Genomic DNA, 26,073 nt, shown 5'->3' on the forward strand with positions numbered 1-26,073 from the left:
CTTGGTTTCTTTTCCCGGGATTTCCACGCACGACAATGCGCAGTGGCGGTGGTACTACTACTACGTAACGAATAAGACTCAACGCTTGTCCACGGACTTGTCAACCATAAAACGCACCCCTGTTTGCATGGTTGTCCCACGAGTCATGAACACGGCATGCAGGGGAGATTGATCCTGTGGGTTGGGGAGGTTTAAACGCACCGGTTGGGGGAGGGAAAAAAGGCTTGCTTGCCATATGGTTGGTGTATCCCGGGTGTACATGAACGGGCCAATCCATGAGCGAAACATTGAAAGTTTCCTGCACTCTTTGTTTGGGCCCCGTTAGGATCCGAACAAAGCTCCCCAATGAGATCGGGCAGATCGTTTCCACCCGGGTTTGACAAAGGGGTCGGGGACTTCCTGGGTAGGGAGGCCTGCAAACAAAGGCTAGCTGCTTGATAGGTCAGGATCACGTACGCAATTCTGCCGGGAAGAGGTATGTGCGAAATCTTTTAGTGACTGACCTAGGAACATCGACACTTGTTTTCAATGCAATACGAGTGAACAGATGATAAGTTAATTGCGGAAGTTGGACATTAATCGCTCCCTCTCGGCGATGCCGGGAGGTCCGATTGGATTCGTCCCGAGTTTTTGTGAGATTGAACGACGACGACGAGCGGTGCCTCCCACTTCACACACACACAGAAGCTCTTGAGCGGTTTGGTTGGGGATTCATCAAGATGTATACAGACGTATTTCTACGTTGCACATGGGTTTTACATATTTTTCTGATAGTTTCCTCGAGAGCTGACCAAATGAATGGTGCTCGACAACAAGTGAAGTTTAGAATGACCCGTTACTAAGTCGAGATGACGTCGTGCTGACAACCCCTTTCGCCCCCAGGTCGTCCATCCTGACCAAGCTGGCCTCGTCGTGATCCTTCTGGTACTCGACGGTGTATGACTTGGAGTACAGGATGCCCCCGTCTCGCTGCGATTGGTTGGAGTTCTTGGTCCCGGCTCTGGTGTTGTTGCGATTGGGGTCGGCACCACTCATGTGGTACTGAGACCTCGCATCGGTGGATCCGCCGAGCACCTTGGGGAAGAGTCGGACGAGGAGTAGACGAAGGGATGGCATGCAAGCACAGATGATGCCTTTTGATACAAGTCAGTCACAGTCATATATCATGAGGGGAAGAACCGAGAGCGGGGACACATACCTGTGTTGATCTCAATCGTGGACCAATTGGCCACGTCGAAATTATCCCATGTAGGGTTATGGGATTCGGCAAAGAGAACGAGTGACTGGAGACGGAGGACACTAACGATAGTAACGCTGTACGAGAATGATATGTTAGTGGACCTCTTATAGTGTAGAGCATTAGGGGAGAAAAAGGATAGAAATGACTTACAAAGTGCCGACGATGAACATGGCTGCCACCCCAATCTTCTTCTTCCAGTGCAGCTTCAGTGACTTAAGCTGCCACAGCGGGATAGCCAGCATCCACATGTCGAGGGCGATGGATATGGCGGCGTTGGACCATCCCATGGCGTTGATATCGAAGCAGGTGCCCTCATGAAGCTCATCCCACTTTTCCCAGTAGAAGGCGATTGGCTGACACTGGAAGACGGCGACGAGGGAAAAGGACAGCCCAAATAAACAGTTGAACACCACGGTGCCCCAGAGCAGCCGGCGGATGCCACGCCCGGGAAAGATGCGCATGTAAAAGAACAGGAGCGACAGCTTCACCAGCGAGACCTGGGTAAAGTATAAGATCTCCAAGATGTAGAAGAACTTGCCGAAGTTAGTGATCTGATCGGCATGGAGCGTCCAGATGTCCTTTCCCAGCCCGTTCGGTGAAACGCCGTGGACGTTAATCACGGTGCTGGGGATCCCAACGAGGACGGTGACCAGAACGGCCCAGTCGTCGAGGCCAAGGTCGGTCTTGATGATAAACAGCTTGAAGGCCAGCCGCAGAAGCACGAAGAAGCCGGATAGTACCCCGAATATGATGGAGATGTTGTTGTACAGGTCGGCCTTGTCGCGGACCGGCGCGTGGCAGTTGGTTTCCGTGAGGTTCTTGGTGAACAACGCCTCCTTGATGGTACAGCTAGCGCTAACACAGGCGGTGACGCTGTTCTGTAATGGCGCGTTCGTGCAGAGACAGGTCTGATTCCCAGGTGCGCATGGCGATTGTGAGACGGCGGTAAGAAGACATCCTTGCTACAGAGTGTGTTAGCGACAGAGTTCATATCATCATGGCGACGCCCAACTTCAAGACATATTGAGGGGATCAAGACTTACAGCACAAGGCGGCAGCTCGTTCAGGAGCTCGGCGGCGCCTGATGAGTCGGTAACCTGCTGTGCCAGAGCAGCGACACACCCAAGTCCCACGAACAGGGCAAGTCTAAAAGATAGCCTCATGCTGCAGATCTCGTCCACAGGGAGGGAGGATAGAGAATAGAGGTGAGCTAAAGTATTTTCGGAAAGAAAACAACTGTAGATCCTTCCTTTCGAAAGCGAGTCCCACAGGCAGGGAGGGGTCGAGATATAGCACTCCAGTATCTACGCCAGCGTAGAGGTTTCGAACTTTGATCTCAGGCAATCATCTAGATCGCTATGTACATTGTTGCTTTCGGAGCAACACAGGCTGCAGGGGAAAACGAGGAGATATCTGATCTTTGCGTAGTATTATTGCGCCGGTATTATCAGACGAATACTACCAGTTCTCCGGCCTTGGAAGTTTTGTGGCGCCTGGATTCACGCTGTTTATAGGCTGATCAGGGCTGGGTTCCAAGTTGATAGTGCCGGAGGCAATGGATATCCACCTCGAAGAGACCTATCCATGTCACGACATCGGCATGGCTAGAACGCTCTGGGTAGGTAGTCATATAGAGCATCGTATTGTTTGGGCCCCTGGCACGCCCAGGCAGGGACAAAGGGGATGAATCACAGGACCTCGAGTCACTGATTGGCTGCATCGTGGTACGCATCGCGGACATTTCTCACGTGGTGGATACTCATGTGTGCCCTGTTCGATGCAGGTGTGCCCCTCTCCCTCCTGTGTGCGAGCGAGTGCGCGCGCAGGCCGAGGTGCCATATCCATGGCGTGCATGAATGTTCAGCGACGAGTCTCAACGGGGCTAGTGATGGTTACAGCGGTCGGCCACACTCCGGCCACCCAGCTGCTTGGTAGGGTCGGCTTCACATTTCATTCGTCAATTCGAAAGGAGCAGAGGGAAATTTGCGATCGAAGATGAAAAATTCCCGAGGAGATTATTCGCCTCGATCGCGAGCATGGACTGTGTTTGAGAAAGTGTTGAGTCATGAGCGGGCGACGGACGAGCTGGCCAGGAAATGTTTCCCGAAGTGATCAACAGCGCCGATGGCAGAAATATGCTCCGATCAAAAGTTGACAGTCAACGGGTGCCAGGGCGCCAGGGCCCGTTGACATGTCTTGGCGGGGCATGTTGTCTAATTCTGATCACGCTTTGGCCGAGAATATTCCATGTCGACTAGGTCAAGGCCTGCTCGTTCTGGAGTCTTGTTATTTGGGAGGAGGGGCAAGCCCTACAACGTGTCAAGGACGGGGGCTAGTTGGATTCCTCAGCGTGACATGACCAAATCTGTCGACTTGAGACGAGCGCACTCCAATGTAGATATATGCTGATGGGAATATAGCGATGGTTGTTGGTTCACTCTGCATCTGATGTTGGTGCATTTCGTGAGAGAGGTAGCATCTCAAACACCGGCATTGCAACGTCAATTCTTTTGGAGGAGGCCTTGCATCTTGGGAGGCTTGGAGGCCCAGATGTTAGCGTCCGGGGAAGCAGACAGATTGAGAGGGACCGGGCTTGGTTCCGGGTTGCCCGTCATTGGGCTCATGCTCGTGATTGACTCCCCACGCTCTGGAGATTGAACGGAACAACGCAAGCGAGCGAAGAGAAGAGGGTGACTTGGCCGTTTCGCGTCTATGAATAATAGCCTTGCAAGCCTTGGTCTTTGCAAGATACAGTTCGTAGCGGTCCGCAGTCGGTTGCCGCTTGGTTAAAGTGACGGGAACTTCCAAGATTTTCCCAATCTTCCGCTTTGGCTGGGCGCAATGGCTTAGATGTTCCAGGAAGGCCCCTCGTTCCTGCCCAGGTAATATTTCTGGAACGAGCTCCTTCTCTTTCTGGTCAGGGGGTCAATGCGTTGCCTGTGGCTGTGGCCAATGGCAGAGCGCCAAAATGCCAAGGAAGTCCCTTGGTCCCCAGCCAGTTTCTAGCTGAGTGGCAGTGAGGAAGCGAGGAAGCTCCAAACTAACTCTGTTACGCCTGAGAGCCACCACTGACCAGCCCTTGCCAGGCCTGGTTCTGATCCGAGCTCTACATACAAAAATGGGTGCGTTCCCTCACATCAATTTGATCATTCAATGCCCGATCTCAGAAGAAAAGGAAAAGGGCCTGTTCCATATTCCCATTCAAAATAACAAGTAACTCTATGATGGCTACTAGAGGCTGGAGATGTCGGGTCCGGCTTCCCATGTGGGAAGGTATCTATGGTATCTATCTATCTATCGACCTACCTACGCATGTGCGACTTTTCCAAAGCAGTCAGGACAAACCCGCAGGCCGTTGATGTCACCTGCATGTTTTTCCCTAGTGATGTTGTACTGCTTCGTAGTATCGCCCAGTTGGGATGAACTTCCTGTGAGCCCAGCTAGGTAGGCATTTATCCGATGGCGAACGATGCGACGTGATTGCGAACTATTGTAGAGTCTAGAATGGGATGACGAGCTGTCACCCGGGGCACTCTTCCCAATCTGCTGCTCCGTACGGGTCTGGATGCACCGTTGAGCGGACGACGGCTTTTTCGGCGTCATTGCCGAAGGACTGTTGATCTGCCGCTGACTGCAAAGGATTTGCCGAACGGTGAAAGAGCCTCAGAACCGACTTAAGGTTGCAATCAATTGATGCAAGGGTCGCTGCGCGTTCTCTAGCGGAAAATCAGCACTAGTAGGCATGCGTCGCTAGGTACGTCCGCCAAGCCCATCTGGCCCTATCGATATCGCTTCTCACCTCGTTTGTCACCCCTGGTTCATCAATGGTCATCAACAGGTGTTGCGGCACAGCTTCAGGATTGGCACTAGGTTGGAACGGATGAGACGACCCGACTCCTGGCCTGACCTTGCTTGGGTTGCTGTGCCCCGTTGCCGTAGATTGTGTCTTGGACGATGGTTCATCGCCCTCCCCACTCCCACGTTCTCCGTCGTTGGGCTGCTGCTAATCGCAACGACATTACAGCAATTCCGTCCTTTGCGTCGGGACGACTGAATATCATCGCCGCCACCAATATGAGTTGTCATTGCATGTGAGTTGCTTCTGGTCGGGTTGAAGCCGGCTTGGGAAGCCATATCCGCTCTGGACCTGCCAGTCGTCGTCCCGAATTCATGGTCGGGTGGATCTTCCGGATGGCGGTGCTAACAACAGAGAGGAGGGATCGCCATTCCAGCCCTGCTATCTCCACGATGCCCAATCTCCAGCCCTTTATGCGCTCTATCAGCTGATGTTAGTTCGGAAGGGGAGAGGATACGAGGACCCTCATGTGTAAGGCTTGCACTTGGGGAAAACACATATAATTGATGAACCGCAAGGGCCGGCCTTCGACATGATCCCTCCCTTTCGTTCTACGCCACCCAGTACAGTCTTGTCATAGACATCTTACCCGAGTCATTCTTTTTGTACTTTCCGCGGGTGTGTTTCTTGTGATCTGTCATTCTTTATAGTTCAAGGTTCATCACTTATCCACACAAGGTGAACATGAGGCCCAGCACCTTGCTGTTGGCGACTTGGCAGTCGGCCGCTCTAGTTGCCGCTGCCGCCACTCCGTATATCCCGCGCAGCACCGACGCAGCACCTGGCTGCTATTGTATGCCGGGCGATGCATGCTGGCCTTCGGCTGACACATGGTCGACCCTCAACTCGACTGTCAGCGGCAGACTGGTGGCGACTGTCCCGATTGGTTCTCCCTGCCACGATCCTACTTACGATGCCGAGGCTTGCGCCGCTCTGCAGAATGGCTGGTCCCTACCACAAACGCAGTAAGTCTAGGACGATCCGAGAAACACATGCACGCCAAGTCACGGGACTAATACCAACGAAAGCATACCGTCGTCTTCCTCAGTGATGCACCCTTTCTTCGCCAACCAGAGTTGTGATCCGTTCACCCCGAGATCTCAGCCCTGCCTGCTGGGCAACTACGCTGCGTATGCTGTCAACGTCACCGGCAAGGAGGATATCCAAGCAGCGATTGCGTTCGCCAAGGCCAACAATATCCGCCTTGTGATCCGCAACACTGGCCATGAGTAAGTGCTTTCCATAATTAGTCTCGAGACGAGTCAGAAGCAATGACCCCTAATCTAACCTAACCTCGACCAACAGTTTCCTGGGACGTTCCACCGGCGCCGGTTCCCTGGCCATCTGGACCCAGTACCTCAAGAACATCGAGTTCTCCGACTGGTCCGACGAGTTCTACCAGGGCCCCGCCGTCAAGTTCGGCGCCGGCGTCGTCGGCTACGAGGCCACCGAGGCCGTGCATGCCAAGGGCCTCGTGGTCGTGGGCGGCGAGTGCCCGACCGTCGGCATTGCCGGCGGTTACACCCAAGGCGGCGGTCACTCGGCCCTGACCACCACCTTCGGCCTGGCTGCGGACCAGACGCTCGAATTTGAGGTCGTGACCGCCTCGGGCGACGTCGTCACGGCGTCGCGACACGAGAACGAGGACCTCTACTTCGCGCTGAGCGGCGGCGGCCCCGGCACCTTCGGTGTCGTCACCGCCATGACGGTGCGCGCCCACCCCGACGCCGACGTCGGCGGCGCCACGCTGCAGATGGCCGCCGCCTCCACCACCCAAGACAAGTTTTACCAGGCCGTCTCGCGGTTTCACGAACTGCTGCCGGGGATGACGGACCAGGGCGCCATGGTGGTCTACTACGTCGCCAGCAGCGTGCTGATGGTGAACCCCGTGACCGTCTACAACTCGACGGGCGACTACGTCCGGGACACGGTGCTAGCCCCTTTCATCGCAACCCTGAACGAGCTCGAGATCCCGCACAAGGTCAGCTACTCGACCCACAGCTACCGCGACCACTACGATACCTACATGGGCCCCCTGCCCTACGGCCACGTCGCCGTCGAGGAGTACAACTTCGGCAGCCGCATGATCCCGCGCTCCGTGCTCGAGAACAACAACGAGGGCCTCCAGGCCGTGCTCAAGAACCTGACGCAGCACGGCGTGCTCGCGGTCGGCGACGCGCTCAACGCGACGGCCAAGTACCCCGGCGCCGCCGGCGCGAACGCAGTGAACCCGGCCTGGCGCACGACGGGCGTGCACATGCAGTTGACGACGGCGTGGGACGAGACGGCGCCGTGGGCCGACATGGTCGAGGCGCAGCGCCGCATCACGGACGAGTTCGTGCCGCAGATGGAGGCCGTCACGCCCGGGTCCGGCGCGTACGTCAACGAGGCCGATTTCCACCAGCCCGACTGGCAGCAGGCGTTCTTCGGGGGCAACTACGATCGCCTGCTCCAGATCAAGCGGAAGTGGGATCCCGAGGGACGGTTCTACGCGATCCGGACGGTTGGTAGTGATGCGTGGAATGTGGCGGCGGATGGGCGCATGTGCAGGGCCTCGTAGAGATAGGTCCGAGGAGGCGGCACAAGGCATGAGGGTTTATGAAGTTGATGATACCCATTGAGATTGAATGATTACTACACGTATGCTCACTTTCCACGTTGCCATCGTTTCTGGATGTCTCGTTGTTTCTTCGCTGGGGACATACAGTCCTTGCATATTTTATTTCCTGCGTCTTCTAGTCAATACCTTCAGCATCGATCCGGTATGTGAGCCTGCACCAGCCCACTTCGACAGTCCAGAAGTGGAAGCGATTCGCGGGCATTGATAAACGAACGAGTTGGCAATGGAACGTGCTTATTTCCGGTCATGGAAGAGAGCCATGTTGCCATGATTGCTACGTAGATGTAGATGCGGCACCCGGTGCCCACCACGGCAACTCAGACCGGCAACGACAAGAGACTCATTGGAGGCAGCCCGGACCCGCGACGGATGGACGGTAAGACGTCAAGCTGTTACTGTAGAGCGACAAGGAGAGCCAGGACATTCGAAAAGATGGTTCCGTACTAGCAATGGTGCTGGCACTGTCTCCATCATCCCCAGTTTACAGCGTCTTACCCCAACATTGAAGAGACTTGGTGTCTCCATAACCCCCGCATCTCCGCCATCTCGCTACTACATACCCCGAGGCTATTACATGCACCCCAGTGGCTGATCGCGCCGGCTGGGGTTGGTAAGGTTATGGCCAGTGACGAAAGGCCGATTTCTTCCCGCCCAGTTGAACTGCCGAAGACGGGGCTCGCTTAAGCCTTTATCTAGATGTTTTATTTATGTAAGATCTATTGAGTGTAATCTTTCCTGCTTCGGCCTTCTTCTTTCACCATCGTGTTGTTCTTGCTGCTGGGAAGCTTTGAATAAACACTTCCACAATCTTAGATTGGCTGGCTACGACTTTTATCACATCAACCGGGTGCTCAAAATGGACCCGATCGAGCAAGAAAAGGCCGACGCTGCGACGGTTGAGCATAGGAAGCCGCTGGATGAGTCCAGCGACGAGGCTCTGTTCCGTCAATTCGCATCGGCGGGAGAAGAATGGCATCACTTAATGACAAAGAAGATGCTGCGGAAGGTCGACGGGCACCTGCTGCCCGTGTTGGTCCTCATGTATCTGCTCAACTTTCTCGATCGGAAGTAAGTCTGCCTCGCCATTCAATCTGTCCTGGCCTACAAAAGGGGTCGGGCACAGAATGCCAAAGTACGTGTAACTAACACGCATCCCCACAGCAACCTCTCCCAAGCCCGCCTGGGCACGCTCGAGGCCGACCTGGGCATGACGGGCACCGACTTCAACCTCGCGACGTCGATCCTGTTCGTGGGCTACCTGCTGATGCAGCTGCCGTCGAACCTGGCGCTGACGCGCGTGCGGCCGTCGCTGTACCTCGGCATCGCCATGACCGTCTGGGGCGTCATCTCGGCCTGCCAGGCCGCCACCCACAGCTTTGGCGGGCTCGTCGCCGCCCGCTTCATGCTCGGCTTTGCTGAGGCGCCCTTCTTCCCGGGCGCCGTGTTCCTCATGAGCTCGTGGTACACGCGCTCTGAGATGGCGCATCGCATCGCTTGGTTCTATTCGGGGTCGTCGTTGGCGAACTCGTTTGGGGGACTGATTGGGGCGGGCGTGTTGGGGAACCTGAACGGGGCGCATGGGATTGCGGGGTGGTAAGTGAAATCCCTGGATCGTATTCTGGTTGTCATCGTGACTGATCGGGTAATAGGCGGTGGCTCTTCATCATCGAAGGCTCCATCACCGTCGCCGCCGCCGTCTCCTCTATCTTCATCCTGCCCAACTACCCGGCCACGACGAAGTGGCTCTCGCGCGAGGAGCAGGCATACGCCCAATGGCGACTGATCGACGACACGGGCGAGGCCGACAGCGCCGGCGCCAGCACGCTCAAGGAGGGCGTCAAGCTGGCCTTCCGCGACCCGCGGCTGTACCTGTTCACACTGCTGCAGCACGCCTCGCTGCTGTCGCAGAGCTTCCAGTACATGTTCCCGGCCATTGTCAAGACGCTGGGTTTCGGCAACGTCGAGACGTTGCTCATCACGGCGCCCATCTGGATCGGTACTTTCTTAGTGTCACTGGTCGTGACCTACACCTCGGGCCGCTTCCGCGAGCGCAGCTGGCACATCATCGCGCTGATGATGGTGTCCGTCATCGGCAACGTCATCGTGGTCTCGACTCTCAACACAGCCGTGCGCTTCTTCGCCATGTTCCTCATGCCCATGGGCGCCGTCGCCGCGTATCAGATCATCCTGGCCTGGGTGTCGAACAGCTTCCCCCGACCCCTTGTCAAACGCAGTGTCTGTATTTCGTTCGCCAACATGATCGGCAACTGCGCCAATATCTACGGGCCTTACATGTACCCGGCCTCCCAGGGGCCCCGGTACCTGCCTGGCGGCGCGGGGACCGCCGCCGTCGCGCTTTTCACGGCGTTCCTCGCGCTGACGGTGCGCGTGGTGCTCTCGCGGGAGAACCGGAAGCTCGAGGCCCGGGAGACCATTGATTCGGAGGGCAATGTGACAACTGCTGGTGGTACGGGGAATGGTGACATTGATGAGAGGGCTGTTGGGTTTAGATATGTTCTGTAGATATTAGCTATCCATGCCGCATGGTAATGCGGGTCGCATAATAGACAGATGCATGAATGATGATACCAGGTTCCTCAACTCTCATCCTACCACTTGGTTTATGACCATGGACAGCAAGGGTATATATTTCTCTCGGTACCCAACTCATGACCAACGGGATCTACAATAGTCGTATCTATCGGCAACACCACCATCGTTAGCATCCAGGTTGTTAACCGGGTTGCTTGACAAGTCGGGATAGATGGACTGCCTTATCAAAACTCGGCGCAGGAACACACTGCGTAGAGATCTCAATTCAAACCTTAGGCAGTCATCTTGCCTGTAGCCGCGTACGTAGTGTACCGCTTAGTAAAGGGGGGAAAGGGCTTCTCATAACACCCCACCAGGCATGTCAGCTTTGTGGCTAAAACATTCTGGATATGCTTTTGTGTGATTAGAATGGGAAGCATTCTACACTGATAATGCTCAAGTACTGTTGAGTGTGGATATTTATAAATTGGAGTGATTAGAATAAACTGCTTCGAGAAATGTGACAAAGAATGCTGCAGAGGTGCCCCTATTTATCGTGGTCTCTGACCTTGACAAGGATAAGGGAGTCAAAAGGGGCACGAACATTGATCGTACCCAAGCACATTAACAAGGCCACTATCTTAATACTGCTTTTATTGCTAATCCCATGGTGGCAAAGCTGTTACAAGACTGAGCTTTGACCGTGTGAGTTGCTGTCAGGGATCGAATTGGTGATCAGACAGAGACTCACTTCCACCGGCTTCTGAAGACGAAACGCGGTGAGGCCATCCAGGGCGACCTGAACTTCGGTGTTTTGCTCATAGGTCCATCTGGTTTATTAACTAGAGTGATGAGATGAAATAAGGCCACCGTAGCATTTACAGTAATGACATGCCCCTCACAACATCACCAAAACTACCATTATGAAGTGATTTGAGCCCCGATATATACTTGTTAGTCGTCGTCGTAGTGCTCGTCGTCGTGCTCGTGGTTGTAGTAGTGCTGCTTGCCCTATTTGTTTTAATGGGAAAGCATTATCATAAAGCCAAGGCCTGGTAGAAAAAGAAGATTCAGGGGTCGGCGAGAGTGAAAATTCCGCAGTGAATGCACACCAAAGCCTTCTATGTCTTTTTTGTTTCAATTTCTTGGACGTTGTCGTGAAATTGCACCATTGGAACTGCCCAAAAAACCAACAGAACCACATTCACCCTGAGCAAATTTGTTAAGAAACGCCATTCAATAAGCAACATCCATCACTTCATTATGGCTGACGACGGAAGTACTTCCGGCAATGATGCGGTCGTTGAGATCATCCGAGGTAAGTCATGCCGCGCCTGTCGCTCCAGGTCATCAAGACCATTCAGGGGTCGTCGATGCTAATCGCCACCCACCTCAACAGCCCCCAAGCTCTCGACCGGTTCGTCCTCTTCTCGTACCTACCCACCGAGCTCCGCTGGATGATCTACGACATGATGCTCCGTATCACCCGCGGCCCCCAGAGCTTCCTCTACTTCCCCAACGGCTACACCTTCGTCACCGGCCTGGACTTCGGCTTACCTCTTCTCGCTACCGTCTGCCACGACATGTACCACTACGTGGTCCACCACTCGAGATTCCAGAGGGTCTTCCTGGACTATATGGTCCCTCCGCGCCCCGCCCCAGCGCATCAATCTGCAGATCCCGTTTGTTCAGAACCCCTACCCGCGGCCTTACTTCAATTTGATCAACCCCTCTCACCGGCGCCGGGGCTGGTTCAGCGCCAGACACGACACCGTTGAGCTCGAGTCCGTGGACCACGTGGAGTGGATCATGAAGGACATCTGGACCCTTGGTCCTGGAGGCCCCTACGTCGGTCACGTCGTTAAAATGGCCCGGACTACCCCGTATTTCCTGCTCCCCTGTCCCCCTGCCTATCTGCAGAACGCCCTCCACCGCGAGCTTAATGCACAGATCGACGATGTCGTGCAGAACGATCAGCAAGACGCCCAGGAAGATGTTCAAGAAAGTGCTCGGCAGGGTTGGGTACACTTCTGGCCAGATCCCCGAGGCTTTCTCCGCACAAGGCCTGAGCGGTACACACATACTCGGAGGCGGCGGGAAACAAGAGGTTGTAGGGAAATGTTTTGGGAGGAGGAGTACCAGTAGTTGATCACCAGTCATTGCGTCCGTTCAGTATGCTGTAGAAACCCCCCAACCCCCAACCCCGGGCGCATCTTTTGCTACCAACCAGCCTAATGCCACCTCATACCCAGAACCACAGCCTGTCTCTATTTTGTAGCATCTGTGTTACGTGGAGAGGACTGTATCGTGGACATCAAATGAATCACGTAGAAATTGCTCGATGGTAACATAATACTGCTAATAATTCAAGGTGTTTCCTAACAGATGAAGCAAGAAGATGAAAAGCTTAACCTACATGTATATTGGATGGAGAAAAGTACTAGAATACAAATAAATATATTGGGGGATAAGATGGAAGGGATACCGGCAGCTCTAACCTGAGTTTTGCCACTCTACTTCACTACCTTGCACACAATGCCGCACCTCTGCGCGCGCTCCCCAACACCGACGTGGGCGGTCCAGGCGTAGACATCCGGGATGCAGATTGCGGGCAAGGGTGGGCGTCTGGTCATTTTGGGACGACCCTTGTTGGCAAGCTTGCGGTTTATGTAAACCTTGGCACGTCCTACTGTTGGATTATATTGATGCTGTATGCTGTTGTTTTGGGCGCAAGAGGGTAGTTGCTTTGAGGAGATGTGCCTGAACACTGAGTCTTGAAATACACGGTAAAGGCGACCCAGCAACAGAACACAGGCTAGGCAGCAAATATGGATTTGCTACTTTTTGGCCGTATTATAACCACGGCAGTCTACGAACCAACTTATCGTGCCACCACAACTACTAAACCTCATGAGGGGTTTGATGAGCACCCTTCGCTCAATCAGGGTACGTGCCTGCTCGCTTGATGGGTGTCTTCCTAGGGCCTCGTGACCAACGGGCTGGAACCGCAGATCGACTGGGCGCGTGCTACTAAACGTTCAGGCCTTGTAGATGCAGAGACAGCCAGAACCCACCACCGTCACTTGGTCATGCTCGTACATAAGCGCGACAGCAACAAATCCACAATAACAATATCAAGTGAAAGCTAGATGACAATTACGACAATGGGGTCGATGTTGAAGAAATATGACTGCGGCAATACCAAAGCCCAGGCGCACGGCAAAGGGCACAAATGCATGATGCCCTCCGCCCACCCGCATTGTCTGGTCCCTCGATCGGTCAGCACCTGACATGGTGCTGACAGCCTCTGCTGATGGGACAAACAACCTGGAGTGGTACCAATTCACGGGGTCTAGGAATATGGTTCAAGCGTAGGTAAGGCGCTTGATATTCCCTTCAGGAGATTCCACGTTCCTGATCACTGAACAGCCCCCTGCCGGATCCAGGGGCATCGATACACCGAAACGCTGTTGTCACCGAGATGTGATTGCTCTGTTTCTGAACTGGCTGGGATTTTTGAGAAAGGTCTTGCATTCGGGCGCCCATAGCAAAGGCCATCTCAATGAATCCAGTAACGGTAGCTGATCACCATCTGTTGCTTCCGTCCCTTGAACCATAAATGCCCTTAGAAGCGCGTTAGGCTACTGATGGTTCCATCCCATCTCATATCTAGACTTTCATAGCAGCTGCTTTCGTCTCGTGTGACTTGTACGTGATGAGATTTGATACTGGACGAACCCCATATCAATCATGCCTGATGGAATCGCAGTGCTGTTGAAGCCCTCGCAACGATGTTCAGCATAATGGCTAAGTATCAAGCGCTGGAACAATATGGACAGATCAACTTCCCCAATCCATACGCATGGAACTCAGTCTACAACATGAATCCCACGCCCGCGGCTAGATAGATGCCTCTCTAGGTTGGACACAAAACCCCGGTCTACTTACGCAACCGCGAGTAAAGTATTTGGTGTTGAACCGTACCATTCTCGCGATCACATCATTCTGCACATCAACGTATCTTACTCACCAACGGCAGCACCACAACTCCCACCCTCGGCAACCACACAGGCGTGAGACAGCACAATGGCGTCTAGCAACGGCAACTCCATCACGGGCGACCAGATGGACGTCCTCGACAAATTGTGGGACATCTTTGAGTCGGTCAGCGTAAGTTTGCAACGCCTTGCTGCGAATGCCCAACCCATATAGCCAGCTAACGTTTCTCTCACTCTAGATCAAATGGCACGTACTTGTCAACCGGGCCGGCTTTGATACTATCCAGAATGCCAAGGACCACTACGACGACATCGGAAAGTTCAAACCAGGCAAGATTGCCATCACCCTCCGCGACCTCAAGACTGTGATGGGATTGGCCGAAATTCTCTACGGTGTCAAGGCGAGCATCCCAAATTCAGTTGTCCGTCAGCAATGGTAGACTAACAAGCTGAGCTCTAGATCGATTGGAAGCGGGTCGCTGTTCGTTCTGGACTCAGGGACGAAGAAACAGCCAGATCGCATCACCACGACTTGACCATGCTTGAGAGTCAGCCAATGAGACGACCGAGAGGAAGGCCTCGGAAAGGTGTACCCGCTCCAATCATTCGGGGGCCTCCTGAGCCCATGCTTACGTTGTCGGGACTGGATGATCCTTTCTACAGCCCCCCTTAATAGTAACCATTCATTGACTGGACCGGTTGCTGCGGGATGGACGCGACTTATTGCATATTTAGCTGATGAGCGAAGACGTACACGCTATAGGGATAACATTACACCATAATCAACAAGATAACGCATTAACAGAGTGTGGATGCGAGCCTTCATATGACATATGACAAATTTCGTACCCAGATCAGCAAACATCCTTCAGGCATGCCTGGTAGCACAAATTCAATGCCATTTGCTACGACCCCAAGTCGTCAGTAGTTAGAAACTGGGTCTTTCCATGTTCCTTCCTGATCTCAAATGGCTTCCATTATATGCGACCAATGTATTATCGATACTACCACTCGGTCGAAATTGGCAGAATAGAAAGAATAGTCCGGTTTCTGCGGGCTTTGGATTCATGCGGCACCCGTGCAACTACATATGTAGGTCCTTGCTCTGTTTGCATGGCCCTTTGTGTAATCCTTAATCGATGGGTTTTACGGGATATTGTCCCATAGCTCTTGTGTGGCCACGGGTCTCCTCACCAACGCAACACCTTGCATGTCTGGTCCTTCGCAATTTCCAATCATAACATCCAATTCTTAGCGATAACTCAACTAGCTCGCTAGTACCGTACATCGCAGCAGGACGTAAAGATTCAAGGCACTATTAACGAAAGTGATATGACCAGTTCTGACGAGGAACAGCACCAACCACCGTCACCTCAGGAACGCTCCTCTCACGTCCAGATGGAGACACCGACCAGTGTCTCGCCATTCACAAGGCTACCTTATGATGTAGGCTGCATTAATATCTCTCCACCCTCCCCTCCGATGCTAGCTGACGTTTGCCTTCAAGGTAGTCCTTCTGATTCTGGAGGTGGTTCTCCGCCAACCGAGACCGATAACGTTCGAGGAGCGCTGCTATCCCTGGTGCTTTCCAACACCCCCGCCCCCAGAGCACAAGACAGTACGGCACTGGTTCAAGCTTGTACCAAGACCAGGTGAACCTGTCATGATGTTCACCACAACTCCAGGGATATTGGTCGCAGTCTCCAAGTACTTACGAAGCATGGCACCGCAGATATGGCAAACATTCTGGGACGTCAATGTATTCTACTTCTGCGACGAAACCCACCTCCTGAGGTACTATCGACACATCATTGTCGGCAGACATTCCGACAGGTTTAACAGTGTCGACCTGAAAACGAGTGAAAACCGCCAAAATCTCCGGCATGTCGGAGCCTTCTTGGGACTCCTGCCTCGTAACATGCGCTTCACCGTGGAGCTGTTCTGGCCATTCGGAAGCAAGCCGGCGTGCGGTGGTCCACGATCAAGGGGTCATGCCTTCGAGCTCGTGCGCGTAATCGCATATATATCTGCCGTTTTCACCGCGTGGATCGATACCGTGCCACTCGACGACAAGTTTTCGGTCGTGAACATGCCGGGGTATGAGGTAGCCGTGGACCTTGGCGTTTGCCAGTATTTCGTGCTGGGCCATGGCGCCCTGCCGCCGGGCCTCGAGCCTTACACGGTGTGTCCGGACCTCCCCAGAGCCGTAGAGAACCTCTGGCTCCTCGATAGGAAGTTGGCTCAGCGGCGGCAGTACCTGCTCGAGAATACGATAAAGTACCACCATAGCTCGGACGAAGAGATCCGAGAAGCCTACCTGGCCAGCGAACTTCAGCCGAGTGATCTCAATATTGAGACACTAGGGTGTGGCCCAGTCACCTGTCTTTCTTGACTTGGATCTGCGTGCTCTACATGGCGTTCTGCATCCAGCCCGGGCCCAGTAGGCCAAGGGCGATTACGACTACTTCAGGGCGGAAGGCGTTGGTCAGCAAGGAAACCGCACAAGAACGAGATTGACGGAAGAATAAAGAAGGGATGAAAGCACGAAAACGTGATGGGTTGCCGATATCAATTTGCAGATCGACGACGGTGAAAGGAGGAACTTGTACGAACTGGCGTATTGCACCGCGATTCGTTTCGGGTCTATTTTTGGGACTTCTATGGAAATATTGGAAACTGCATGGTTCAATGGGAATCATTTGTATCCCGTATGTAGCCCTAGAATGGGTCGATGCCGTGTTATCTGAAGAATTTGTCCGTAAGATCCTCGTGTGAGTGTGCGAGAGAAGTGTCTGTGGGCGCCCGCAGCAGTCAATGAACATATGGATGAGGCTCGCAATGCTCGTAGTCGTGGTGATTGTCATGTATCGTAGCAACGACTTTCTAGAAATGTAGTCTGTCTGGTTGGCAAGGTTGTACTGCTTGCTTGTCTTGTTGATGGAGTTTGACTGCGGCATCGTTGTTGGTGGATTGCTGATGATGAACACGAGAGGAAATCCGTACGAATAGGAACGCAGTGTTTTCGCTGGCGGGCGTCGGACAATTAACCTTCTTGTATGTTTCAATGGTTCGATCAATGGCGGAATTTGTTTCTCGAATCGGCGGCTGTCGCGGCATTCGAAGCCGTATCTGCAAAGTGGTCTTGTAGGCAGCATGGCGAAGCAGCGACGTCTCACTTGGGCAGTTGGCGTTCGGATCCAACTGACAGATGCCATCTGTATATCATTCATCATTGAAATATGAACTGCAATCATGGGGTACTAGTGTAGATATCGTGATACACAGAATAAATGTCACGTAAGACTGGGAAGTCGCGAGGCAGGCCAAGCGACCAAGCTGCTCGCAACTCCGCATCGCCTCGCGAAACGGGCTGGTGACGACCACACAGCAAACAGTCACGAGCACATAAGTACATCAAAAGCAAACAGGTGTTCCGCTTGGGACCGATCATGATTAAATGTCTGCCTGTATGTTGACGGCAGCACGACATGGATATGGGTTACGAAGACGTGGGCGGGATTGCGATGGTCATTGGGGAATATCACAATGAAGACGCTGTATCTGAACACCGGTTGGTCATTCGCACTTGGATCACAGGACAGGGTAGACGAGCATGATAGAACCATAGAACGATTGATGGCCAAAAGCAGACGGGCAGTAACAGCAGATAGGTGTCTCATGATGCGCAGAATTGGAAATGGGGATCCAGCAGATGTGCTACTTGTTGTCTGTCGCCATGGAGCATTACTTGGATGTGAGGTCGCGTCGTCAAACGGGCGGAACACATAGAGAACACAATGGCAATGGTAAGAGAAAAGGCCTTCTTCTTCATGACGATGCGCGAAGCACCAGATCAGGATGAAAAAGAGTTGTGACATCAAAAATTCCACCGAAAACGACCCCGAAGGATAGTTTACGAAGAGAGAACGCCGCGCTGTGCAATGCAGGTTCCTCAACGTGGCCCAGGGAATACTTGATCTCCCCGAGCCCCAGCAAGGTAAGTATGAAGAAGAAAAAGAGAGGAAAGCAATTTGAAAAGGTCGGAGGGAGGGCAGGAATTTATACCCTTCCAGAGTGGGGCCCGGAGCCTGGCTGATTTCGGAGAAGCCTCAGATGGCCAATAAGGTGCCTGAGGTGCCTGGATTCCAGGCAGGTTAGGTGCCTTGCTGCCTGAATTGCTCACTGTGCCCCCCCCCACCTGCCTTAATTGAATGCAGCACAGCACCAGCTGGGAAACGCGAGACAATCGCGTCGACCCCACCATAGAAGGGCGCCGGCATTGAAATGCATCACTGCAGCTTTGCCATTGTTAGCATTGCGATGCTGCCAGTCGATCTTAGAAGTCGCGGAGATGTCATACTACGACCTTGACGCCATTCTCACGGATGCAGAGGTACTTGCTCTCCATACTTTCTCTATCTCCAACTCCCATAAACCACCCAAGCTAACTCCGACCCCAGAAAGTGCCCTGCAAATTCGAGCTCGACGTCCCCGACCTGGGCTACCTAGACAACAACCCCTTGCAGGGACTGAAGGCGCAAACGCCCGTGTCGCTGCCACTATGGCTGGCTGAGCTGCTGGCGCTGTCGAGCCGGACGCAGTCGTCGAACCCGGAAGACTCGGCGCCCTTCCTGACGCTCGAGATGCCCAAGGCCCTGTCCAACGAGGTCGTCTCGGCCCTGAAAGCCGACCCCCGTGCCGTCGCCCTCCGTGACCAGACTCACAACATGTACGGCCTCGCGACCCGCATGCTCGACCTCTTCGAGGAGCCCGAAATGTGCGCGGTCCTGCGCCGCACCTTTGTCACCCGCGCCGCCGAGACCGCCCTGCACGCCCGCAAGGCCGGTGCCACCGACGACGTCGTCCGCGGCGAGGGGTTCCTCAGTGGACTCGAGGAGTGGGAGCGCTTGCTGTTCCGCCGGGCTCATGATGGCAATAAGGCTTGTAAGGAGTGGATGGAGGGCGTCAAGAAGTAAAGGAGAGGGGGATAAATACACAATATCCCATCCACATTGCCCACCAGCATCGCGCAAGCCTACTTACGTCGGGCCACGGCGTAGGACGTCGAAGCATACTGCTGGAAGCGCACATTCCAATGAGGGGTGGACTGCGAGGTGGTGAGTGAAGGATCCTGGCAGCTGACTGACTCTACTCTACTCGATATGCGAGATAGCTCCAGAGACGTTCTTCATCGGAGACTTTAACTCAATATAGGGAGAAGGCGAAGATAACGAGAACACGATGAATGAGTAATATATCGTTAGAATGCCCAGTTGCGGATTTACACAACTCGAGAGACGAAGCTAGGATTGAGGGTATTCTTTCTTTGTCAAACATGTGTGAACATACAGGTTTGGACTTGTCTTCGCATGCCTTTTTAGATACAGCAGGCCGAATTCATACGCGAGAAGGCTGTACTATCCAGTATTTTGCCTGTCCTCCTGGGAATCTATGGGGATAGATGGACTATATCATTGCCCACTTGGCTTCACGATACCTCCTGAGCCGGTGGGAGTTGCGCTTGTTACGTGGTTCATATGCACTGCTGCCAACTGGCTATCCCGCCAGCAGCCAACCATGCTGCCACTACACGTAACTATCCTATTGGCGGCCAGATCTTGTGACTGGTCATCCCAGTTCTAATTTGATGATATAGCGTGCATCCCTACAACAAGACCTTCCGTGTGGCATTCGGCTCGTAGTTGGGCCACGACTGTGTCGAGGCTATCAACATCGGCATACCCTCGTCATGGCCAGAGAAGGTTGGCGGTCCAAACTCTTGGGAAAGATCGTGGTAGATACCAATATCTGTGGACCACAACCAAATTACGGGCATTCAAGAATCGCGTAGCCTACCATAGTATACTAAATGTCCAGGCCTGTATTTTCAAGCTACCGCACACGCACCAAACCGTCGTTGGAGGCCATCATGGCTGGACCGATAGATGGCTCATGCGCAAAAGCTTCGACCCAACTGGGGAGAAACTCTATGTGACCGGACCAAGCGAAATTGATTTCATGTTTGAAATCATGGAACAAGTCGTGTTCACACAGTCGTTAAGAGGCAGTAACAATCGAACACAACCAGTGGTTCTGTTGCCAGACATACATCTCATTGCCAGCTATTCCGTGTTGCGCTGCTGGTTATGCCATTGCTAGTCAGCTATACCGTTGCCGGTTATTTAACCATTGGTAGAGAGCTAAAGAGAAAAGGCATAATTGCCAGTACACTGTAAGTTTTGGAATAACCTGGACACGGAAAGCCATGAGTGACATTTACGCCAAGTTTATTCAATTGCTACGCCCTTGGGTGTGCTTTCGGAGATATGCCATTGCTTGTCGCCAATTAAAAAGGCTAACCCCACCGGGCCAATCGTTTTTTATGGGCTCGCTCTACTGCTGCTACTTACTCTCTCGGAGCATTGTATCCTGGATTAAGTAGATCACTGATAAGATAAGAGCTTTCGTCACTGCAACCGCGATTAGGCACGCTCTCGCGATTGATTCCTCCTTGGACCAGCAGGACCCGAATCGCTCAATCATCTCCAACCATGTCGCACGATCCAGGCAACACCTCCAAGGCCGACGCTGCCGCCTACTCCTCTTCCGACTCGGACGACAGCGCAGTCGATGAGTTCACCGACTTCAATCCGCGGAAGCGCCGCCGCACCGGTCGCAATGCGAAGGACGACGCCGCCTTGGGCATATTCGGCTCCGACAGCGAAGATGACGGTCCCGGGCGCCGCTGGAAGGGCAAGAAGGACCTGCGACACAAGGGCATGTCCTTCGTGTCGGGCGGCAAAGAAAAGTTGGACGAGGAAGACGAAGACGAAGACGACGAGTATGCCGAGCCCGGTCAATTCGGCGTCGGCTCCAAGGGCACTGTCCCCGACGACGACGAAGAAGACGAAGAGGATGAGGACGTTGCTATGGGCGGTGTAGGACTGGGATTTCGCCCGTCCGCGCCAACAGAAACCGCCGCGGCTCCGACATCTACCTCGCGCCCATCTTTCGTCAAACCCAAATACGACGGCAGCACGCCCTTGGGCAGAGGATTCGTCCCGTCTTCAGCAACCGAGCCGGTACTGAAGCAAGGCCTGAAAGATGAGCCTGCGATGGCATCGAACGCCCCCAAGCCCAGTGCCTTCACCAAGAGCGGTGGCGGCGGGAAAGCCATGTCCTTTGCAGCCCGCATGATGGCCAAGATGGGCTACGTCGAAGGCAAGGGTCTGGGTGCGGATGGGCAAGGTCGAAACGTCATCATCGAGCCGACACTTCGACCGCAGGGTGCCGGTCTGGGTGCGGTGAAGGAGAAGTCCAAACAAGAGAAAGAAGAGGAGAAGCGCCAGAAGCGGATGCGCGGCGAAGAGGTGGTCGACTCTGAAGAGGAGGAAAATAAGAGAAAGCTCGAAAGGGGGAAGAAGAAGCGTGCTCAAGGCTTGGATAGCGGAACGGCCAGCGGTGCCAGCACCCCACGACGCCCAAAGACCAAATACGTCACCGTCAACGACATGAAGAAGGCCGCCCCGGGCTTGCATATCCCGGATGCCTTCGCCCCGATCCTCGACATGACCGGGCCAGGCCAGAAGATGTTGACGTCAGGCTCCGGACTTCTGACCCCTACTGCTGGCACAGAAACCGTGGAACAGACCGAGGCGAGGAAACTGGCCGGTAGAGCACAGCGAGATCTCACGGCGTTTGTCGAAGAATGGAAAACTCTCGAGGAGCGGAAGGCTTGGCTGGACATGGAGACGCACCAACGCCAACAGGAACTCGACGAAACCCAAGCCCATTTTGGAAAACTCCAGATCTTCGCTTCGGTTCTCGACGAGATCACACAAGCTGCCGCGGATAAAGAATGGGATCCAGTTATCAACGGGCTCAGGAAAGCTGAGGCAGAGGGAAGTGCGAATAACGAAGATCTGGCTGGAATCGCAGTCGCAACAATTCACCCATTCATGCGAGAAGCCGTCCAGGGATGGCAGCCTCTGGAGGACCCCAAGCTCGGGAACTTTGCCACCGACCTTATGGATATCCGTGGCGTACTTGGTCTGAAGAACCAAGCAACGAACGGGAAGGCGGTTGCCAAGTGGGAGCAACAGGAAGTCGATGGCACATATCGACATCATCAAAAGTCGACAACACCTTACGAAAGTATGATCTACAAGCTATTGTTCCCCAAGCTGGTCACTGCAATCTCACAGCAATGGGACGTGTACGACCCGGCGTCTTTACTGGCGATCTTTGAGAAGTGGGGTGAGCTCTTCCCCGGCTTTGTTCGCTCGCAACTGCTTGAGCAAGTCGTCCGCCGCCTGGACGAGGCAGTCAGCGCTTGGAAGCCCCGAAAGAAACAACATAACCTTCCGCATCTCTGGATATTCCCTTGGCTACAGCATCTTCCAGTTCATCATTTAGAACCGAAGGGAACTGGTTTGGTGGCAGACATCCGACGCAAATTCCGACAACTCATCGACGTCTGGGAATTTGACCGTGGCGTGGTGCCCGGCCTTAAACACTGGAAGGATGTTTTCCGGCCGAGCAAGTCCCAGGATCAGTGGAAGCCGCTGGTCATGCATCACATTATCCCGAGTATGGTCAAGTACTTGAGGACCAGCTTCCGGGTGGACCCATCAGACCAAAACCCCTATATACCTATGCTGGAAGGCATTATGAAGTGGACGGAGATCATCGCGCCGTCGATGGTTGCTGAGGTGATTGTCGCAGAGGTCTTCCCCATGTGGCACGATGTACTTTACCAGTGGCTTACAAGCGACGAAGCCGACTACGACGAAATTGCTACGTGGTATCAGTCGTGGCAAGACGACATTTTACCAGACATGGCTGCTCAAGAGAGCATCAAGGCAGAATTCGACAAGGGCGCGGCTATGCTGGAGAAGGCGGTTGAGCTTGGGGCCGACGTCCAAGCCAAGCTGCCGCGGCCCGACGGCAAGCCAGCACACCAGCCCAAATCACGCTCCCAGCACAAGCCCCATGCCGACACAAGCGAGGCCGCCGTGCCCGAAGCTACTGCAGCGGCAGCGGAGCCGGCGGAGAAGACGTTTCGACGGGAGATCGAGGACTGGTGCAACGAGAACGATCTTCGGTTCATTCCCATGTCCAAGAGCACGGATCGGGGCGAGAAGTACATGCGGATTACGGCCCGGATGGACGGCAAGGGTGGTTTCCTGGCTTACTTCCAGAAGGGCGCAGACCTGCTGGTGGTGGAGCGACGAAAGAAGGACGATATCGTGATGCGGAGAGATCAGCCGGAACAGTGGGAGCATGTCTCGGGCGACTTGCTTGCAGAGGTGGAATAAGGGGGTTGGCGGTGATGTAAGACTTGGACGATTCCAATGGAATATTAGTACCCTTGGGGGAAGAGAGAGATATGAGATAGAATGGTATACACGTGTTTATACCCACATAAGCAAACAGACGTTTCGAATAGGAGTGTGAATACTATTTTGCTATCACGGCAAGACCGGATGCACTTGCACAGAGCATATTGGCTAGTGCGGTTCAAGGGAGCTTAAGACGTTGCGGGCACTAACCGATGGCGGGGTTCCAGCTATTTTTGGTGACATGCCTCTGAACCAAAGTAATGATCAAATGGCAGTTGCAGTATTAGGTATGTATGTATCATACCATGTCAAATCGATCGAAGCCCAGGCAGCTCAACAGGCTGAAGTGCAGTCTTCCCTGGTTAGCTTTACGGCATGAGAAGCAACAGCATCCATAGAAAGTGCCAATGTGAGTGCGTAAAGTAAAGATCGCCAGCATCCAACTTGACGCAGCGCTCGGGAGATGGAGCCGACAGGGGTGATGCTGCTTCGAATGCTGTTTAGAGGAGCCCCAAGAGCATGCATGACGAAAGAATGAATGGACCGACAGCCTAGCTCCGAAGCCGAGCACTTCCGACGCGACCAAGATAAAGAGCTTTATCGCAGCTCCCTCCAGCTCTCCTCCCCCTCCAAAATATAGAGACGGTTTTCGATTGACATCATAAACCTTGAGACGCCCTCCAACATACAAAACATCCAACAACAACTCAATCCAGCAGACCAATCCGTACTGCACACTCTTCAAACTCTTCAATTGATACCCGAAAACCATCACAATGCCGATCCGCATGCCAACCACCGCCCTCCGCACTGCCGGCCAGGCTGCTCGCGGAGCTATGGGAGCTCGTCCCGCCAGCGCTGCCGGTGCCCTCACATTCGCCCGCGGCAAGGCGACGCTGCCTGACCTTTCCTGTAAGTATAGAAGCATCAATTGATTCCGTCTGGTTGCACCTCAATCAGGTGGACTCATGGTTCTATGTCCAAGACCTCTAAATATACAGTGTGCTAACTCTGCTCCCCCACCATCACAGACGACTATGGCGCCCTCGAGCCTCACATCAGCGGCAAGATCATGGAGATCCACCACAAGGGCCACCACCAGACCTACGTGACCAACCTCAACAACACGATCGAGTCCCTGGCCGAGGCCAAGGAGAAGGGCGACACCTTCAAGGCCGCCGCCATGGCGCCCGCCCTCAACTTCAACGGCGGCGGCCACGTCAACCACAGCCTGTTCTGGGAGAACCTGGCCCCCGCCAACAAGGACGGCGGCGGCGAGCCCGAGGGCAACCTGAAGAAGGCCATTGAGCGCGACTTTGGCAGCTTCGACACCCTCAAGACCCAGATCAACACGGCCCTCGCCGGCATCCAGGGCAGCGGCTGGGCCTGGCTCGCCAAGGACAAGACCGCCGGCACCCTGCAGGTCATCACCCGCGCCAACCAGGACCCCGTCACTGGCAACTACGCGCCCCTCATGGGCATTGACGCCTGGGAGCACGCATACTACCTCCAGTACCAGAACAAGAAGGCCGAATACTTCAAGGCCATCTGGAACGTCATCAACTGGAAGAAGGTCGCCGAGCGTCTGGAGAAGGCTTAAATTGGAGTAATGAACGAAAGAAAGAAAGAGATGAAGAAATGTATAGTAGTTTAGTTTGGTGCGTTGTGGAGAGCGAATGAAGCAGTCGAATTTGTCCGTTATGATGCGTCGAGCAGTGTTCCTGCTGTCGATGCCTACTTGCTGAGCGATAGGTAGTCAATGAGATTATGATCAAGCAATCTTTCCGTCCGCAGCGTCCACATGATGCTATGTGTTCAGTTCTAATGTGAAAACTTTATATGCGTGACATACTCCGCCCAACGCTCCTTTCCCCTCTATCCGTCCTTCCCTTATCCCTCAGGAAAGGTTATTCATCTTTCTTCTCTGCATGACCCGGGGTACCGGATTGTGGAGCAGAACTAGCAATATAGAAACATAGACTTACAGAAGATATCCACCAAACCCATTGCTCTAAAAGAAGCCAGTTTGTTTCCCGTTTTGTATTGGTTTCTCCTTTTACTTCTGCGCTGAGAGAGAGGGAGAGAAGAGGGGGAATGAACTACACTTGACCAGGCGCCCGAGGCAACTTCCATCCCCGAACACCAACACCGCGCAGGGTTCATGGTCGCGCGGCTGTAGCCCGGGGCCGCCTCGTCGCCACGAAGTTGACCATGCCAACTGCTTCTTTCTTTCCCAGTTCCACTCCTTTCATCGTTTGCCTCCGCTGAGAAGTCCCTAGGCGCCTGCGGGCTCGTGTCCCGTTTGATACTGCTTGTCTCGAGACGGGCTTCTGCTACGTTGTCCATGATATGATGAGGAGTCATTGTTCACGCGTGGTTGGTGTTGTGGTGGTTCTTAGCGAAAATAAAATATCAGTTAGTCAAGTTTGGGTGATGCATTACAATACTGGAACATGGTGTTGCTTCGTGGAGGCAACTGCGTCTCG

General features: G+C 53.9%; 9 protein-coding genes across 9 annotated transcripts; 7 read left to right on the top strand and 2 right to left on the bottom strand.

The window, feature by feature from the left end:
- Positions 1-822: 822 nt before the first annotated feature.
- Positions 823-2,403, bottom strand: PG997_000264 (uncharacterized protein; the record flags this gene model as incomplete). Its single annotated transcript, XM_066804579.1, has 4 exons — positions 823-1,133; positions 1,199-1,341; positions 1,391-2,202; positions 2,284-2,403. 4 exons carry the CDS (start codon positions 2,401-2,403, stop codon positions 823-825), a joined length of 1,386 nt encoding a protein of 461 aa, XP_066674352.1.
- Positions 2,404-5,780: 3,377 nt separating this feature from the next.
- PG997_000265 (FAD binding domain-containing protein) lies at positions 5,781-7,656 on the top strand (the record flags this gene model as incomplete). The annotated part of the gene is made up of 3 exons (XM_066804580.1): positions 5,781-6,061; positions 6,125-6,325; positions 6,402-7,656. The coding sequence occupies 3 exons, from the start codon at positions 5,781-5,783 to the stop codon at positions 7,654-7,656; spliced, it is 1,737 nt and encodes a 578-aa protein (XP_066674353.1).
- A 916-nt stretch (positions 7,657-8,572) lies between these two features.
- Positions 8,573-10,239, top strand: PG997_000266 (MFS transporter; the record flags this gene model as incomplete). The annotated part of the gene is made up of 3 exons (XM_066804581.1): positions 8,573-8,784; positions 8,878-9,309; positions 9,366-10,239. The coding sequence occupies 3 exons, from the start codon at positions 8,573-8,575 to the stop codon at positions 10,237-10,239; spliced, it is 1,518 nt and encodes a 505-aa protein (XP_066674354.1).
- Positions 10,240-11,511: 1,272 nt separating this feature from the next.
- PG997_000267 (uncharacterized protein) lies at positions 11,512-12,393 on the top strand (the record flags this gene model as incomplete). Its single annotated transcript, XM_066804582.1, has 3 exons — positions 11,512-11,566; positions 11,656-11,870; positions 11,926-12,393. 3 exons carry the CDS (start codon positions 11,512-11,514, stop codon positions 12,391-12,393), a joined length of 738 nt encoding a protein of 245 aa, XP_066674355.1.
- Positions 12,394-14,334: 1,941 nt separating this feature from the next.
- Positions 14,335-14,686, top strand: PG997_000268 (uncharacterized protein; the record flags this gene model as incomplete). Its single annotated transcript, XM_066804583.1, has 2 exons — positions 14,335-14,418; positions 14,486-14,686. 2 exons carry the CDS (start codon positions 14,335-14,337, stop codon positions 14,684-14,686), a joined length of 285 nt encoding a protein of 94 aa, XP_066674356.1.
- A 1,541-nt stretch (positions 14,687-16,227) lies between these two features.
- Positions 16,228-16,533, bottom strand: PG997_000269 (uncharacterized protein; the record flags this gene model as incomplete). The annotated part of the gene is made up of 1 exon (XM_066804584.1): positions 16,228-16,533. The coding sequence occupies one exon, from the start codon at positions 16,531-16,533 to the stop codon at positions 16,228-16,230; it is 306 nt and encodes a 101-aa protein (XP_066674357.1).
- A 2,064-nt stretch (positions 16,534-18,597) lies between these two features.
- Positions 18,598-19,222, top strand: PG997_000270 (DNA replication complex gins protein psf3; the record flags this gene model as incomplete). The annotated part of the gene is made up of 2 exons (XM_066804585.1): positions 18,598-18,639; positions 18,707-19,222. The coding sequence occupies 2 exons, from the start codon at positions 18,598-18,600 to the stop codon at positions 19,220-19,222; spliced, it is 558 nt and encodes a 185-aa protein (XP_066674358.1).
- Positions 19,223-20,797: 1,575 nt separating this feature from the next.
- On the top strand, positions 20,798-23,563 carry PG997_000271 (uncharacterized protein; the record flags this gene model as incomplete). Its single annotated transcript, XM_066804586.1, has 1 exon — positions 20,798-23,563. One exon carries the CDS (start codon positions 20,798-20,800, stop codon positions 23,561-23,563), a length of 2,766 nt encoding a protein of 921 aa, XP_066674359.1.
- An 800-nt stretch (positions 23,564-24,363) lies between these two features.
- PG997_000272 (superoxide dismutase protein) lies at positions 24,364-25,187 on the top strand (the record flags this gene model as incomplete). Its single annotated transcript, XM_066804587.1, has 2 exons — positions 24,364-24,499; positions 24,619-25,187. The coding sequence occupies 2 exons, from the start codon at positions 24,364-24,366 to the stop codon at positions 25,185-25,187; spliced, it is 705 nt and encodes a 234-aa protein (XP_066674360.1).
- Positions 25,188-26,073: the final 886 nt, after the last annotated feature.

Source organism: Apiospora hydei (assembly GCF_038363865.1).
Source record: "Apiospora hydei strain CBS 114990 chromosome Unknown utg000002l_segment0_segment0, whole genome shotgun sequence".
NCBI lineage: Eukaryota > Fungi > Ascomycota > Sordariomycetes > Amphisphaeriales > Apiosporaceae > Apiospora > Apiospora hydei.